The sequence below is a fragment of the Emydura macquarii genome, unplaced genomic scaffold (assembly GCF_026122565.2).
Source record: "Emydura macquarii macquarii isolate MOO-44397 ecotype Brisbane River unplaced genomic scaffold, CSIRO-AGI_Emac_v2 contig_1692, whole genome shotgun sequence".
Taxonomy (NCBI): Eukaryota; Metazoa; Chordata; order Testudines; family Chelidae; genus Emydura; species Emydura macquarii.
The window spans coordinates 1,434,362-1,451,782 of NW_027131829.1; the positions used below are offsets into that span (position 1 = coordinate 1,434,362).

The window sequence follows — 17,421 nt, forward strand, 5'->3', positions numbered from 1 at the left end:
GGCCTCCCGGTGCGGCTCCGATTGCAGGAGCGGGTTTTGACGCTCATCTCTTACTTCTACCTTGCCCCCGCCGCTGCCCGCCCCGCTCCCCGCCCGTCGCCAGAGCTGCCCCGCGAGAATCCTCATCTATAGCTCCTGGACATAACAGCCAAAGCCAATTTAAGGTCACTTTCAAGGTCCTAGCCAGAGCTGGGTTTTCAGTTAGGTACAGTAGGCATGTGCCTAGGGGCGCTGGTGTTCTAGGGGCACCTAAACAGTGGCAGATTACTGCATGGGCCAATGGGGCTCATGCCCAGGGTCCCTGGCTAATTTGCAGGATGGGGGACCCCGCACCCACACAAGCGCTGGAACTCTGGCCCCATGCCCACTGCTCCTCCTCTCTCCTGAGGCCAGGCAGCCCTGCTCCTCTTCCACCTGAGGCCCTGGCCAGGCCAGAAGCCAGAGTGCAGGGGTGAGCATATTCCCCCCACCCGGAGCTGGAGGTGCTGCGCCTAGGGGTGCATAAAGTGTAAATCTGACCATGCTCCCAGCCTCTCTGTTCAATAAGCGACCACTAAGAAAACTACAAATCCCAGCATGCCCTGGCCATGAACAGGCTGGTCTACCACGGCAGCCTCCTCCTAAAGGATTATGGGAATTGTAGTCCCTTGCTCTTTAACAGGCTCTTCCTGAGTCAGCTCGCTGAAGACCACAAGTTCCAGCATGCTCCACCCGGCACCGCCCAATCGTGGCGCGCCTTGCTGAGGGGGTGCGGCAGCCGGCGAGGCCCCGTTTCAAGATGGCGGACGACAGTGAGACAGCAGTGAAGCGGCCGCCGCCGAGGCCCCGGCGATCGTCCGGGGATGAGAACGATCATGAGCACTGCAGCGATTGCGAGAACGAGGACGAGCACAGCTACAACCGGGGGTAAGCGCGGCCCCGCAGAGCGCGGCCGGCCCGTCCCTATTGAGAGGGCAGCGGCCGGGAAGTGGGGCTAGCTCCGCCCCTCGCGCGTCCTGATTGGCTGCAGGCTGGTCTTCGGCTCTGTGAATGGGCAAATCCTTTGCCAGTCTAAAGGGGAGGGGCCCGTGGGTAGCGGTGGACGCGACGCCTTGGTGCGGCAGCATGTCTGGCAAGCTAAGCAGGGCCAGGCCTGAGCACGGCGTGGATGGGAGACTCGTGCTGGGCAGCCGCCAAGCAGCTGTGGAGTGGGAGTCATCGCTAGGCAGCGTCCCAGCCTGAGGCTAGGGAGCTGCTGGTGCTAGAATGAGGGTTGGTGGTGTCAGCATTGCCCTTGCTGGTGCTTGGCGACTGCCATGCGTAGCTGTGGTGTCTGGGGGAGGCGGCTGCTGCAGGGCACAGGAAAGGGACGGGATGAGTACCCTCCGCACAGGAGAACCTCGGGGAGACACAAAACTGGGTCCTGAGCAGTCGTAAGCATTGCTGATCCCTGTGAAGCTCTGCACCCGAGTCACTTAGTGTGTCAGCCCTCGTGCTCCGGCCACCCTGAGTCCACGTGCAGTCTGATCGGGGGCTTTAACTCCCAGACGATGCAGGTGTTTGCTTGGTGCTGCTAAAGGCTGTGCTGCACTCCACGGGTGGGCGAGGTGACGCCTGTGCACAGCTGACCGAGCATTTTGTGCAGGTAATGCCTGCTGTCTAAACTAAGTGAAAGATTCCACGTGGACATAAGGTGAGTGACCCTTGCACATAACATAACTTGTCAAGAGCTTTGCGTTTTGGACACTGGCAGGTGTTAGACTCCAAGGTCAAGAAGGGCCCATCGTGATCATCTAACCTGACCCCTGCACAACGCACCCACTCCTGAAATAGACCCCCAACCTCTGGCTGAGTTACTGAAGTGCTCAAATCATGGTTTAAAGACTTCAAGTTACAGAGGCTCCACCATTTACACTAGTGTAAACCTGGAAGTGACCCATGCCCCATGCTGCAGAGGAAGGCAAAAAACAGCAGAGTCTCGGCCGATGTGATTCAGGGGAAAATTCTTTCCTGACCCCAAATATGGCGACCAGTTAAACCCTGAGCATGTGGACGAGACCCAACAGATAGAGATACTTGGGAAGGAATTCTCCGTAGTAACTCAGACCCTCCCCATTTGGTGGCCCATCTCCAGTAGTTGGGGGGTTTTGCTACTGGCACTCACCGATGGGCTACGTGCCATCGTAGGCTGACCCATTATCCCATCCCTTCCATAAACTTAACAAGCTCAGTCTTGAAACCAGTTTGGTTTTTTGCCCACACTGCTCTCCTGGGAAAGTTGTTCCAGAGCTTCACTCCTCTGATGGTTAGCAACCTTCGCCTACTTTCAAGCCTAAACTCGTTGATGGCAGTTTATATCCATTAGTTCTTGTGTCCACATTGGCGCTGAACTTAAATAATTCCTCTCCTTCCCTGGTATTTATCCCTCTGCTGTATTTACAGAGAGCAATCCTATCTCCCCGCAGCCTGCTTTAGCTTAGGCTAAATAAGCCCCGCTTGCTGCAGACAAGACTCTGGTTATAGGTGGTTCCTGACTTTCCATTTGGGCAGGATGTTCCCAAACTGGGTACTCTGCTTTGCTTACCTGGCAGTAATCTAGGGCGGCTTTCCTTCTTACGGCCCCAAACTATGGGGAGGGTATTCATCCTCAGCAGAGTCTGACCCCTCAGTGTCCCTTTCCTGACATACCTGCTCCTCCTCTCCCCATGCTACCAAGCCTCTAGCCCACCCTGGGCTCTGTAGATTTAACAGTAATACTTTATCAAAGTTTTGTCCTGAGGTTTTATTTTAGTACTTGGGCTATTGACTAACCCCACTGTAAGAAAGGCAGTGTCTTCAGGACCTGTGTTTGGAACGTTTTAGCCCAGTTCATGCTGTGAGAGGAACTGTAGTACTTACAATAAGGAATTAAACATGTTGATGTGAACAGGTTTTTAGCTTGTTTTTCCTGATTAGTGTGAACTTCCCTGTGAAGTACGATCCTAACTGACTCGTTGGGCTTTGTTCAGTCACATAGATCAGGGGAACAAGGCCAGACTTCTGCCACACCAACTGTGTCTAAACAGTTGTAGACAGCATGCTTCTGATTCCAGATGAGAGGGCCTCATTTTGCTATTCTTGTCTAATCTATTGGGGTTTTGTAATGACCTGGTTTTTTAATGGAATTTTTATCCCACCCAACCTGCCTTTGCTATTTTGGTATCTAAATAACAGAGCTTGCCGAGGAAACTGGTTCAGGGATAGAATCATTCTATTTTGCTGCTTCATACTGTGGATCTGTGTATGGAGTAAGGCAGATGTTTTAACAGGGCTAGTGTGAAATGCAGTTGTAGTGTCCCAGGTATGGCACCTATGTCTGGCATCTGTTCTCCACCATCTTCTTATGGCTGCCTACGCTAGGATACAAAAATCTTCAGTGCTGTGGATGGCTTAAAGGAGAGACTTTTTTTCTCTCCATAAACCTACTGTGTGTGCATTTTAGTTCACACACACGAGCTGACAATCACATGTACGACCACATTTTCCAGAGGTTCCTGGCTTGTGCTATGCAAATCTGAGCTTCAGTTGAGCGACTTTCTATCCTCGACCCTACTAGGTGGTTGGTGTACTATGAGATTTAGAGAGCATCAACTGAAGAGCAGCCTCTCTGTCAGCATTTTTTATTAGGCAACATCACTTGTGAAGAAACCAAAGTTAAAAAGTCACATTGGAAATATTAAAGAAGCTTTCTTGTGTCGACACAGACTTGCTTTAATATTTCATTTGCCTTGTGGGTGGGGCACTGCATCTCCGCTTAATAGGGTTCGCTCTGCTCTTGGCTTGGGAAGTTTTAGTTTCCTTCTCGTCTGACATGATTTTGTTTGTAAAACCAGATCCAAGCAGAAATGAGAAGCAGAGCTTGAGCACGACTGCTGACTCTGCTTTGCGCCTTCTGATGATATTTCCCAGTCAAACTGAGTTTTAAACTCTCAGGCCCTTGTATTCATTAGGGGGAAAATTATATTTTAACCTATTTTAGCATCCTAGCGTGGACAAGGCAAGTTGTAGTTTAGTGGCTCTCAACCTTTCCCAACTACTGTACCCCTTTCAGGAGTCTTTGACTTGCGTGTTCCAAGTTTCACCTCACTTAAAAACTACTTGCTTACCAAATCAGACAAAATCCAAAAGTGTGACAACATATTATGTCTGAAAAATCACTGACTTACACATTTTTACCATATAATTATAAAATAAATCAATTGGAACATAAATATTGTCCTTACATTTCAATGGATAGTGTATAGAGCAGTGTAAACAAGTCATTGTATAAAATGTTAGTTTGTACTGACTTCGCTAGTGCTTTTTATGTAGGCTCTTGTAAAACCAGGCAAATATCTAGATGAGTTGATGTACCGCCTGGAAGACCTCTGTGTACACCAAGGGTTACGTGTACTCCCGGTTGAGAGTCACTTTAAACCCTAATATAGTGACGCTATAATTACCTTGTCCTCACTACGAAGAACATGAAAATTAACAGATTGTCCTTGTCTATGCCTAGAATGTAAATCAACCTAGCTACGACGCTCAGGGCTGTGAAAAATTTTGCACCCTGTGTGCCACAGTTAACTCAACCTAAGCCATGGTGTAGACATGGCTGGTGGACAGAAAGATTCTTCTGCTAATGTAGCTACCACCTATTGGAGAGGTGGATTAACTGCATCGATGTAAAAAGTATCTACACTACAGTGGCACTACTGCAGCAGCTCTGTCTAACAAATGTCTGACACTTCTAGTGCACCACAGTTGTCAGGGCGTGTCCAGACAAGTCTTTACAAAGGTGCTTGAAAAGTTTAAAATGCATTTTGATTGGGAAATGAAGTTAGAAGGGAAAGTCAATAGATACAGTGATAAGGAAGACAAGCTTTGAAGAACACCTCCCCCCCTCCCCCCCAATAAAAGGACTCTTTGAAAGAGAAAAGACCAGAGTGCAGGAAAATAAAAAACCATCTTAGTGGTTCTATTGTTGGTGATAGATGTTTGCTGATCTGTTAGTCTAACATGCACGCACTTCATTTATTAGTTACTCTGACTGCCCAGAATTCATGCTGTCAAACAACAAATTGAGGTGGGGAAAAGCACTTTGAAATCCAGCCTTAATATAGGGCCTGTCACACAACTAGCTGCTAAACGGACTTGCAAAACGATTCTGGGAGTTCTCTCTCCCCTCAGTGCCCCGTTTCCTGTCAAAGCGCCCTTAGGTTTTTGCTTCAAGACTGAAAAAATCCAGGTCTAACTTTATTATTTGCAATCGTGCTGACTGTTTGGGGGTTTTTTTAAGGGTAGGAAGGAACGGAATTGAGGTGCCTCTGATTTGCTGGCACGTCAGTGCTGGAAAATATCAACTTAGCCTGTTTCAAATAGTCTGTGATAAGGCTGAATGATTTTCTTTTCTAGTGAGTGAGTGTAATTTACTCTTTTCTCTGATCACTGTTCAGTTTTTTTTTTAAAAATCTATTCATAGAAGGAAGAAAAGTCGTATTCTTGATCTGTAGGAAACCTGTAAACCATTGTAGCCTTAACCCTTGGCACAGCGACTTCCCTCACCACTGTTGCCCTGTGTGTCAGCTGGCTACCCCTCGCCACACCTGAAATGACTGCATTTCGGCGCTCTCTCTTCTCAATAGAGGTCAAGAAGTATTTTGACGTTGTCACCAGCTTACACTTCTGCAACCCCAGCCATCTGTGTAGTTTGTGGCGCGAAACACGATGGTGATGTTCACTTCTAGAGACCTTGGATTCGCACGTGACTCGGGTCACATGGAATGGCTCTAGTGGTGCCCTTCCAAGTGGGGATCAGTGTACAATACAAAATCACCACACGCAGCAGCACAATTAGCAGCCGTTGTGGGTGTGCAAAGTAGGGGCCTTGCTGCTCTGGGTGTGGGGAAAGGGAAGCTTGCACTTCCTTGTGCCGTCTGTGTCAGGCTGTTCCAAAACTGGTTGGGAAGCCACTGTTGGAGCCTGGGTGGTGTAAATGCAGCAGGGATGGCGGCGGGTTTCTCTGGGTGGTCTGCTTAGAAATGTTGGTGCAGCTTCTCTAGTTTTGTAAGCTATCCGCTCCACTGACACCATGAAGGGGTGTGTTATGTAAGTCCCCCATCAGTGGATCTCTATGGAATGTAGTTTCTAAATGATATCTTTTTGGTACCAGGGACCAGCTTGCTGCCTTCCTAAACTGTGTCGGGGAGATCTCAGGGACCAGCACTGCTCCACAGACCAGTGATTGAGAAATGCCACTATAGAGCACTATAGCGCTTAGTACTGGTTCTTGTGTCCTTTTGCTTTCTGTAATTCGCCATCTGGACAGCCTCTTATAAATACCATTCAGCCTTCGTTCTCTTGTCCCTCAGGATTCTAATAAGATTACCTGTGTAAGTATCATGCCTGATTAGCAGTGGGTTTGCCAGAACGATTTTCAGGCATCTAAATATGGGATAGAAAATTATCTTCCTGACTGTTGTTTGAGATCTTTTTGACCAGGGAGCTCAGCTCGGCAGGGGGAGTTTTGTAGGTTCTTCACTCTGGTATGTGAGCATCTAACACTACATTTCAAACTTTGGAGCTTTTTTGGAGGAAAACTGAAAGAATTCGGTGCCATTTCCTTTCCTTTATTCTCTGAATTTTTTCTCTTTCACTTTTTGAATAACAAAGCTCCTGAAACTTCGGTTTGCATTTCATTGATACTGTGAGTAAAATTATGGTCAGAAAAATGACTGAAAAAATAGCTCCTTGTTTCCCAGTGTATCTGTTCCATCTGTGTCTGAGTCACACTTGCTGCCTTAACTGATACAAAGTGTTTCTCCTGGTAGGAGCTGATAAAACCAAGGGGGAACAAGCTGGAATCAGCTCTGCTTCATGCATCATCAAAAGTGTCAGCTAAACTCTGATGGATTCCAGGGAGCATGGACTCAGCTAATCCAGGTTGAGGTGGCAGGGCTGCAGTTTGAAACATTGTCTCCCCACCATACAGTCTTGGAAACTAAGGTGTTAAATCTGAAGTCACACATGGAGTCTCATGATGTTCCTGTCCTGGCTGTATAACCCTGTGTTTAGGTGGTTGTGTTTGACTGTCTGTTCAAAGGTAGAGATTTCAGCTCCTTTCCTTCTCTGCCTGCCCTGTGCCCATGCCCTGTGCCCTGATGCTACCCATCACAAACAGGACTGTTAACGTTGAGGAGGGAGAGGTGATCCAGCTATTTCATCTTGGAATCTTTGCTGTACTTCCCATTTCTTAGAACATGCAATAACCAGATTAATTTCCAGGCAGATAGCTTAAAAGCCTGGGCAGTGGTGAATTCAATTCATTTGGGGGTGGGGTGGATTGGATTCCGTTTAGATCCTCTGGGCTATTTGGAAAGCTACAAGAAATGTCCTGTGCTAACATGATAAAAATGTGCTTCCCCACCCACCCCATCTGGCAGAGAGTCTGAGTTTCAAGGTGATAAGAGGAAATGGAACCCTGTAAGCATTGTTGGGAAGATCCCAGTGCTTCAGACAGAAACTCAATAAAGTCGAACTGTTCCTGACAAAAGTGGTGCGACGGAACCAGTTCAAGCACCCACAGCCCAGTGTGCTTTTGGTTTAAGGACTGTTGCAGTTTTGCCCCGTGACCGTGGCAGCGCTACTGTACCCACTGTAGTGGGGTCAGAGAGCTCTCGAAAGGCTGCAGATACGCTGTGGTACAAGAGGAAGACCGCCACGATTTGTGCTGTTACACCAGTGACCTCTGTCTTCTTTGGCACCAGTCCACTGCCTGGAGTTTATCTGAGTGTGGACAAGAGGGGCCCTGGCAGTGTGCATGGTTCTGAAGATGTTCAACATCTCTAGTGTAGACAAGGCCAGACTTTGTTCTCCAGCGCCGACACGGAGAAAGAAGAGCCTTGGGGGTTTCCTTTCCCTTGCTAAATTCTGTGACAGATCCGAACTCCTATTCAGTGATCATGCATCACCTTGGCCTGCCAGCCCTACATCTCTTGATCACTTTTGCCCTTAATTACTGGGGCTGCGTGGTGAAGGTCTTGAACGTCTCTACGGTCCCATCTGCCATGGAGGGCAATTATACATTTGAACACCAGTGCAGACGTTTCTGTTGCCCAGGAGCAAGAGTTGCCTCTTAGTGCAGGTAGCCTCCCAGGGCCATACTACATGTGCACCTAAAAGTGGCAGGTCTCTAATTATTTTCCCTTGGTGTCTCCGTTTGCAGATCACAGCAAGGTTCTTCTAACTGCTTCCACTCAAAAACCCAGCCTGGGGTCCGGAAAATCAAGCTGTATTGGTTCTGCTTCATACTCCTCTGCCACCCACCACCAGCAAGAAGCAGGCCAGAGTCCAAACTCACCCAGTCATTTTAATTCATGAGACAAACTGGAGTTCAGCCTGTTCTTCTGCCCAGGTGCTGATGGGAAATAAACAGAGATTCACAGCGAGGAGGTCTAGGTCGAGCAAGGGGCTGCTTTAGAGTCTCTGGGGTATAACATCACTAAGGCTTGGCCTACACTTAAAATGTAGGTCGGCATAGTAACAGCACTCGAGTGTGGAAAATCCACACCCTGTAGCGATGCCAGCCTAAACCTGGCGTTGATGCAGCTAGGGGGATGGAAGAATGTCCCCGTCGCTTGAGGAGGTGATGTTCTTACACGGACAGAAAAAGCTCTTTGTGACTGAACTACGCTCCGGGGTTACATTGGCATAACTACAGCGCCTCAGCCGTGCCCCTGTGGTACAGACCTGGTCCGAGACATGTTGGTTTATAGTGACCGTGGGTGACACGAGTGATCTTTACTGGTCCTGCACACTAGAGTAGAAAGGGGACTCCTTGCCGCCCTGTTTGCAATATGCATTCACACAGCCTTTGGGGCAAATGCACTGAGGCCTGTGACCAGTTCTGCGGTTTGAATCTTGTATGGGCAGGTTGGGGGGGGAAATTCACTGGGTACGATTGAAATAACGTTGTTTTTAAATCGGACATAACCTGCAGCTGTGCCCCTCTCTGGCTGGAATCACCTCAGGGCTTGTCTAATAAGCATAGATGCGCTGGCTGGACAGGAGAACTCCAGGGACTATTTTAACTGCTCTAGGAAATGGCATTGCTTACTTTCCTCTGAGTCAGTATGGTACTGTCAGTGTCCCAGAACACTGGAAGGGTCCTGTGTTTCTGCGGCAGACCTTTCAGAGAAGACCTGTAATACAAAGCATTTATAGGTCCAAAGAGTCTTACCAGTGAGCGAGGTGAACTACATTCCCATTGTACCGTTGGCAAAACTGGGGCACAGGAGGTGAAGTGACCAAGGTCACCCAACGAGCAGTGGCAGAACTGGAGTACAGTTCAGGAGTTTGAATTTTCAGTCTCCTCTCACAGGTCGTTATGGATGATACCACAGAATGATTTTTGCAGGAGTTAGGGCATTTAACCCCTATGTCTTAGCAGACTCTCCGCGCTCTCATTCTATCTCCTTTAACTACTGCTACGTGGCCTAATCAGTTTTAAGCTATTCGGTATTTCAGCAGGGAGGGAGCATTTCCCAGGCCAACCTTTCCTTTTAAAGTGCGGTTCTACTTTGCAAAGTGACTGTACAAATGGGCTGGGGGGTGTTGCTGTTTACAAAGGAAAAGAAATGTGTTCCGTGTCGTCCCCCCCTCCTCCCTAAACTCTTGGCCTAGCAACCTGCTTTCTAAACCTGCCAAGCTGTTCGGGGGAAAAAAACCAACTACAAAGAACCTTTGACAGGCCCTCGGGAGCGGACGTGCTATAGGCCAGGTTAGGTGTATGTAACTGAGCAGGAATCTTTCCCAGGCAAGTGCCATCAACTTAGCAGACTTGAAGCTTTCATTTGGGAGTTGCTTTTTGACTGTGAAGAAGATCTTCCCGACACGGACCAAATGCAGCACCATCTTCCTGGGGCTGCAGCCTTCCAGTGCTGCTGCTGCTCCGCAGAGCTTTGCCAAACTGCGGTAGTGACAGCTGATTAGACTTGTCAGGTTTCACTGCTGCTATTGAAACCCCTGTGGGCGGACCAGCTATTCCTGAACAACGGCATGCATTGGACGCTTGGTTTAACCCACACGGAGTGCCCCTGGAATTGGAGGGGAGAATGGGGTGGCAAACAGAAGCCCTGGCATTGGGAAAATGGGCACAGCCCCGGCATGTGGGGAGAACAGGGGATCCTGCTGGGGGTACCCAGAGCCCCTGGCATGGGGGACGCCAGAGCCCCTGCTGTGGAGGAGAGGGTGAGGTGGAGGTAGAGGGGGGTCCCTGGTGGTGTGCGGAGAGCATCTAGCGAGCACAGTGAGTTTGGCTACGTAGGCTGTGAAGTGTGCAAATTGTGGTTTAAAGCAGAGGCCCATGAGCAGGCAGCTTTCACCTGGCCCTGATCGTATGTTGCTGGCTGTTCTTCATTAATTCTACGTCCCGGTGTAACCACAGATACGAGTGCAGGGTCAGATTCTGCGCGGTGCTGAGTGCCAGCCCGGGGCTCCCCCAGCAGACTGGGGAGTTGGGGGCAGTTCGTAGCTCACAGAACTAGGCCCTGTAGGTGTCACCCCTCCGTTCACAGTCCTGCCTGAGCTCCTGTGACACAATCTCTGCTTGTAAAGGTCTGGCCCGGGACAGATAATTGCCTGTGAAGGAAGCATCTCTTGGCTGACACCCAGCGAACTGCTCCGAGTTCTGGTGGCTGCAGACAACTGGCCAGCAAGCTGAGCAGGTGCCTCCCCGGGATTCTCTGGTTCGGTTGCGGTTCTGGGGCTGGAGGGCCACCGGGCTGGCTGTGAGGGTGTGTTTGAGGTGCCTCTTCTCCCACAAAACAGCCCCCTTCCTCCTGGCTTCCTCCAGGGTCTCGTCTTGTGCCGCCCGCGCGTCTGTTCTGAGCGGTGGCTGGCTAGGCCTGTGCAGCTCCAATCCTGGCGCTTAGCCAGCTTCAGCTGTGCTACGTAATTAGCTCTCTTGTAAGCTGCCTTCCCAGGCCTACACTGCCCGGGCTGGCTGGTCTGGTTCCAGGGTGACAGGAGGCATTTCGAGAGCAGCTGTTGGGCGTGTCTCACCTGACCCTTGTTGCTCTCCTCTCCCCTCATGTGCCTCCTGTAGCCCCTTCGAGATCCGTTGCTGGAGCGACCTCCCCACCTCTGGGAAGTGTAGGCCCGTCCCAGCAGAGCCAACCACCCTGCCCCATGCTCTGCTCCAGGGCGTCGGGAAGTTTGGGAAAGGGCTGGTGATCTGCCTCCAAGGCTTACTGCAGAGCGGTGTGACCCAAACATTGGCTACCTCCATCCACTGTCCTTCCCCCAGCTCTGACCAGTCGGGTCGTGCGCTCGCGCTGCACCGGGCGTGGCGTCGGTCCTTCTGGTCCACGGTTGGGCCTCAGAGTTTGGTTGCAGATCCTGCAGCTTAGTCACTGTGGCTCTGAGGAGCTGCTGAGGTTTGAGGTGCAGTGACTGAATGGTTAAGACACTTGACTACAGTCCTGATGGTCATGGGTTTGAGTCTCGCCCATTCTCACGCTGCAAGGCCAGATCCAGTTCACCCAGCTGTAGGGTGGGTACCGGATCCTTCGGGTCAGGGCAGTCAAGGCACTCAGACATGATGCTGGCTGCTCCCTTGTGTACCAGGGGCTAGGAAACTGACATGCCTTAGCCACATCCACCCGATAAGCTGTTGGCTTGGGGGAGTGTTGAGGTTTAATGAGGAGTGAGCGCAGCCTTGTGTATGGAGATCAGCTTGTGTCTCCGGATTCTTATGTACGAGCATTTCCTGTGATACCTGTCTCCTGAACACCCCTGATCATTCTGTGCATGTGGGGTATGTTCTCTGAACCCTGCACAGAAGCTGTGCCTCTGGGGTGGGTGCTTTCATTAACTTCCCCACGTTGGTGAGATACGGCCAGTAGAACTGACAATTCCCCGTGTGGTGGGGCAATTCACAGGTCGTCTCAGCAAAGTTCGAGTTCAGTTCGGTCTCTGAACTCGGTCTGTTCCGCGACCACGTGGATCAGAAAGCCCAGGGGAGAGCATGGCAGAGCCGGGGGCAGAACGTTCTCAGGAGACCAGCCACGGAAGCAGCTCCCAGAGGAGACTGGATAAACCCAGAGCCTGAGCAGCCTCAGGAAACACTGTGATATTGCCCTCTTTGATGAAGCTTTTCCCCCATAACTGGAGCACTTTTCCCATGCCCCGTGGAGCACTTTTCCCATCCCTCATGCCCCGTGGAGCACTTTTCCTCTCCCAGAGAGGGGGATGAGCCCCAGCCTCTGGCCCACTAGGGACCCCCCTTGCCAGGTTGTGCTAGGCAGAAGGTGCTCGGATCCTGCAGCGATGGGCGGCAGAACCAGCCTGAAGAAGGAGAGAGATTTTTGACCTTCTTTCCTTTGAGGCTTTATCTGGGAAGTGCTGTCACTAAGAAATGGACTTGAAACTATCCCATGCAATGCACTGTTGGCTGCAGTCCTTGTCTGTGGATTATTCAGGCTCCCAGAGCTGGTGTGATGCATCTTCGGGTCTGAGTTAGAACAGGGAGCCCTTTATTTTCTCCATCGAGCTGCAAAGACTATAAATGTCCTCCGAAAAAGCCTCCAATGATGTTTGCTTTGTTCCCTAGTGGCATAAGTCCAGTGGATGACAGTGGAGCCAAAAAGAAGAAAAAGAAACAGAAACGGAAGAAAGAGAAGGGAGGAGAACAGCTTGATCCAGCTCAGGATCAGCCGGTAAAGGTAAACTGCCCCCTTACCGTGGGGCTGGTGGGTCGCTCTCCCAGATAAGAGCCTGCCCTCTAGAGAGAATGTATCGCGCACATGTCTGTGTGTCTCCAGCACGGCACATGGTGGGGAAAGAGGCTGCTGATGCTGAGACTTGCCCTGGTTTATGGGTGTTCTGATTCAGGGCCCTCTCCTGGCCTGGATCTGTGTGCCAGCACTCCCACTGACGCCAGCAGACGTTTGTGGGCAGATCTGGGGCTGATCACGACCCTGGGCTAGGAAATCCACGCTCGCTCCGTTGCTGTAGTAAGCATGCCCAGACTGGCGCTTGTGCCCGGGCAGCTGCCTTCGTACTGTGAGGAGGCCCGGAGAGGCTGGCTGCTCTCTGTGCCAGCCAGAACCTTTCACCACCTGCCAGTGCCCCTGCCTTGCCCGCGCTGGAGACAAGGACTGTATTTTCTGCTTTTTGGACAGCATCTGATCTGTTTGCTCAATTCAGAGGGCATCAAACTGACTGCACCTTAAACCCCAGCGCAGTTAACTCCAGTCCCACAGTCCTTTCGGTCCCGGCAGAAAGGGGGTAATCCTGGGTGCGTGGAGTGTGGCAGGGGTGCTGGGGGATGCGGGTGATAAGGCTGCTGACTGTGAGCCAGTGGCAGTGGCTGGTGCCAGAGCGTGGCGCAGCAGGCTGGGGTGCGCTCTCTGCCTTGTGCTCTGCGTTGTGTCTGCGCCAGTGAAACGCCACTGCCGTGCTGAGGAGCTGGAGAAGCAGCGGCTTTAAGGCATTTGACTCCTCAGCAGCAGTGCTGGACGTGGAGGGGGCATTTGAGGGGATACGGGGGAGGGGATGGGGGGAGGAGAGGGGAGAACTGCCCTAGACACATTGTGGGCCGGTGTCCTGGGCACTGGACTGGGACTCTGGGAAACCCAGGTTTTGTTCCCGGCTCTGTCACGGACCTTGGGCACGTGACTGCCCTTCTCTGGGCCCTTTGGCTTGTCTGGTTAGACTGTAATCGGTAAATTCCTGTTCTGTGTACGTGCAGCACCTAGCACACGGGATCCTGGTCTCAGTTTGAGCCTCTGGGCACTATCCTAATACAAGTGCTAGGTAACCGGGGGCGGGATAGGTTCACGCTGCTCAGCTCATTTCCCTTGGTCTTAATGGCCGTCATGCTTTGCCGCTGTTTGCATCATCCAGCAGCTCCACTGGCAGCTGGGATTCCCGGTTTGCAGAGCCCTGGCTTAATATGAGGTGAAAGGGTTGAGCCAAAGCCTATCTGGCCATGACAGCGAAGTGCTGCCATGTGTCTGCTGGGCGGCTCCTCTCGAGCAAAGGGAGGCCTGAGAATGGCTCCCCTTCCCTCCCCTTGTCATGCTGGCCCCTGGGCTCCTGTTACTGGCAGTTTAAAGTAGATCTCGTGGCCGCTTTGGGCCGGTGCTGCCTGGAAAGCAGACGTGCCTTGGACACAGCAAACGTCCTGGGAGACGGGGAGCACGTTGCTGTCATGTCACAGATCCTCATGGGAGAGTCACCAGTAGGAGGGGCAGTGTCCTCTGTGCTCCCTGCGCCTGCTAATCCCCCATCCCCTCCCGCAGGCTCCACTCTCGTTTGAATGCCTGGAGCCAGACCATGCACCGGTGGCAGCACCTGCTGCCTTGTCCTTTCCATCTGTTTAGACTCAAGCTCCAGGAGCTGACAGCCAGAGTAGCTTGGCTCACTGGTCTTGTGCCCGCTTCTCTGCTACTCAGGTGAACTCGCTGCCAGCCGAGAGGATCCAGGAGATTCAGAAAGCCATTGAGCTGTTCTCTGTAGGTCAAGGACCAGCCAAGACCATGGAGGAGGCCAGCAAGCGCAGCTACCAGTTCTGGGACACGCAGCCGGTACCCAAACTAGGTATGTACCTTGTGGGCACCCTTCCTGTGCTCGTGTACTGAAGAGATGCCCTCACCCAGCCCACGGCCATGTCGCTGTGTCCTGGCTGGTGGTAAACGCCAAACCTCTGCATCTGGAGTCTGCCGAGCCCAGCCTCGCCTGACGCAGGTAACTCGGTTTCGGCTGGTCAGGAGTTTTCGTTCTCTTTGTATCTTGATCCTTCTCTGTCCCTCATCGCCATGAATGGATTCTGTCCTCACAGCACCTGGATGAGATGGGGAAACCTTATGGGAGAAACTGAGACATGGGAGACTAAATGACAAGGTCACAGGGGGAGTCTGGCAGAGTCTGGAATTGACCTCAGATCTCCTGAGTCCCAGTCTGGTGCCTGACCCACCCACCGATCTTTCTTTTCATTGTTTGTCAGTGTTGTCATGGTGCAAATAGGCGAATAAGACTTGTGCCTGGCGCTGTACGTTATCGTAACTAACTTGCAAGGCTCTCTCTCTCGAGTCTCCTTTTGGACCCTTCAGCTTAGTATCTGGGCTGGCCTAGCTGGGTTTCCTTCATTTTAACTCGATGATAATCACAACACCCAGCAAAGCTCACCGCTGTCAGGGATTCCCGGTCGTTGAAACATAAATTGCCGAGATCCCAAAGGCCCTGCGTAATTTGATGTTGTTTTCAATTGCAAATTTATAGTTACAAAAATGCAGAGCCTTCGCATTTGCTCATCTTTGTCTCCTCTTTGCCATGTCAGTGGCAGCTGCTCCTTTAACAATTACACCAACCCTGCATGTGATCAGTTTTGTCCTTAGCCTGTGCCTAAGTTCCAAGGACGGTTGCTGAGATCTTCTCAGGCCACGTTCAAGCCTCTCTTCATCAAACAAGCTATTTAAATCCCCTCTTTTCCTATTCGAGTCCTTGAAAAAGGAGGAGTCATTTACCCCTGCACATAACACATGAACAGGGGTCACCCAATGAAATTAATCATCAGCAGGTTTAAAACAAACATAAGGAAGAACTTCATACAACACACGGTCAACCTGTGGAACTCAGTGCCGGGAACGTTGTGAAGGCCAAAAGTATAACTGGGTTCAAAAGAGAATTAGATGGGTTAATGGAGGATGAGGCCATCGATGGCTGTGAACCGAGACAGTCAGGGATCCAGCCCACTGCTCCGAAATCTCTGGCTGCCAGAAACTGGGACTGGACGACAGGGGATGGATCACTCGATAAATGACCCTGTTCTATTCATTCCCTGTGAAGCATCTGGCACCAGCTGCTGTCGGGAAACAGGACACTGGGCTAGATGGACCATTGGCCTGATCTACTAGAGCTAGGGTGAGTCAGTGATGGGGGCAGGACTCGTGGCGAATCGTCCCACTTCTTCCGTGGCGTGCAATTGTTAAATCCCTTGTGCGGTACTGGTCCTGCTGTGCCTGAACCACCTTGTGCTGCCGAGCCACGAGTCTGCAGTGCTGTCCAGTGGAGAAGCTGGGTAGGTCAAGAGTTATGGCCCCGTCATCTAGAAGGTGAGCTGTAGTGGGACTAGTCATCACGTGGAGCATCCCCCTGCTGCCGCCATGGATGAGTGAGTGTCTGCCGGCTCCCGGAGGTCGTGCTTCCTTGCCTCTGTGCTGATCGCTTGGACTAGTTGGCCAAATGTTCAGCCGGCAAGTGTCCAGCTACAGTTGCGACGTTTGCAGGCACTGCCGGTGTGCTGGCCCGGGTAAGGAGTCTCACTAGAAACGTGTGAATATAGCCGCACGTTGTGCCTCCAGAAGTGCAGGGTTCTCAAGGCACTTTGTACAGACACGTTAATCTGCTTCCCTGTGTGACAGTGGGGAAGCTGAGGCACAGGCTTGCACAAGGCGTCACAGCAACGCTGGCAGAGCTGGAATCAAATCCAGGATTCCTGTCTCCCACTAGCCTGTTCTCTCGCGCTCTCTACCTAAGGGAAAAGCGGTAAAGCTTCTCCCAGCCAGGGAGGGATTGTGACAAGTAGTGTGATCTGCTCACAGCCCAAACGTGCCTGGCCGTTATCTCTGGAGTTATTCTTTGGAAAAGTAGCCGCTTCCCCCCAGTAAGACTTGTGTTGCTGTGTAGGTGACCGTGTTTCTAGGGCGCTTGTGTACTAATGACTGTGTCTGACTTTGTGAGTGTGCACTGAAGTGATGGCGGTCCAGTAATGAGGTCCCCCCCTGTCGTGTCCAGAGTGAATGGTTTTGAAAGGAAGAGAAGCTCATTGATGCAGAGAGCCGTGTCTCTGGAAGGACTTTGCGTCCCAGATGAATAGGAGCAGTTCTCTGCAGAAGCTCCCATGATGTCGGTGTGATTGCATTGCTTCTTCTCTCAGCCTCTGGCAGCTCCCAACCTAATCCAAACCACGCTGAGAAGAGCTTTAAATCACACAAGGCAAACTGTTAGTTTTCTAAGGTGACCTGGGGTTTGTTCCGCCTTGTGGTGACTGGGAAATTGGCTCTCTTTAGCAACTCCTTTGAAGAGCCTCTGTCCGATCCCCTTTGCCGCCCATGCCACGTCTAGCTGGCTCTGCATTTGTCATTTGTCAGCACTGGCACCTTACCACGGCATTTGAGTCTTTATTTGGCTTTCGGGAAGGGCTGTTTTCTGGAAGGGAATGAGCCCCAGGTAGTCTGGCACTCAGACCTCGATCCTCGTGCTGCCGTCAAGACGGTTACTGGAACCTCCCAATGTGCGGTAGGTGTCCTAGGGGGTGGGAACCAGACCCTGTTTTGTGTGAGGATCCCAATGAGCTTTGTAAACATCAGTTAAGCATTACAAACCCTGTAAAGCAGAAGGTGTTATCCCGATTTCACAGAT

The 17,421-nt window shown here is 51.4% G+C and overlaps 1 protein-coding gene across 2 annotated transcripts in view; it reads left to right on the plus strand.

Moving 5' to 3' along the window:
* Positions 1-45: 45 nt before the first annotated feature.
* Positions 46-17,421, plus strand: part of NMT1 (N-myristoyltransferase 1) — a 30,823-nt gene continuing 13,447 nt past the window's right edge. Inside the window, exons 1-4 of one of the 2 annotated variants that reach the window (XM_067556244.1) lie at positions 46-164; positions 662-906; positions 12,608-12,719; positions 14,454-14,598. In XM_067556244.1, the coding sequence (XP_067412345.1) occupies positions 779-906; positions 12,608-12,719; positions 14,454-14,598 (385 nt within the window). In that variant the 5' untranslated portion in view covers positions 46-164; positions 662-778. The remainder of the gene's footprint in view (positions 165-661; positions 907-12,607; positions 12,720-14,453; positions 14,599-17,421) is intronic. The other variant, XM_067556245.1, reaches the window with a different exon arrangement.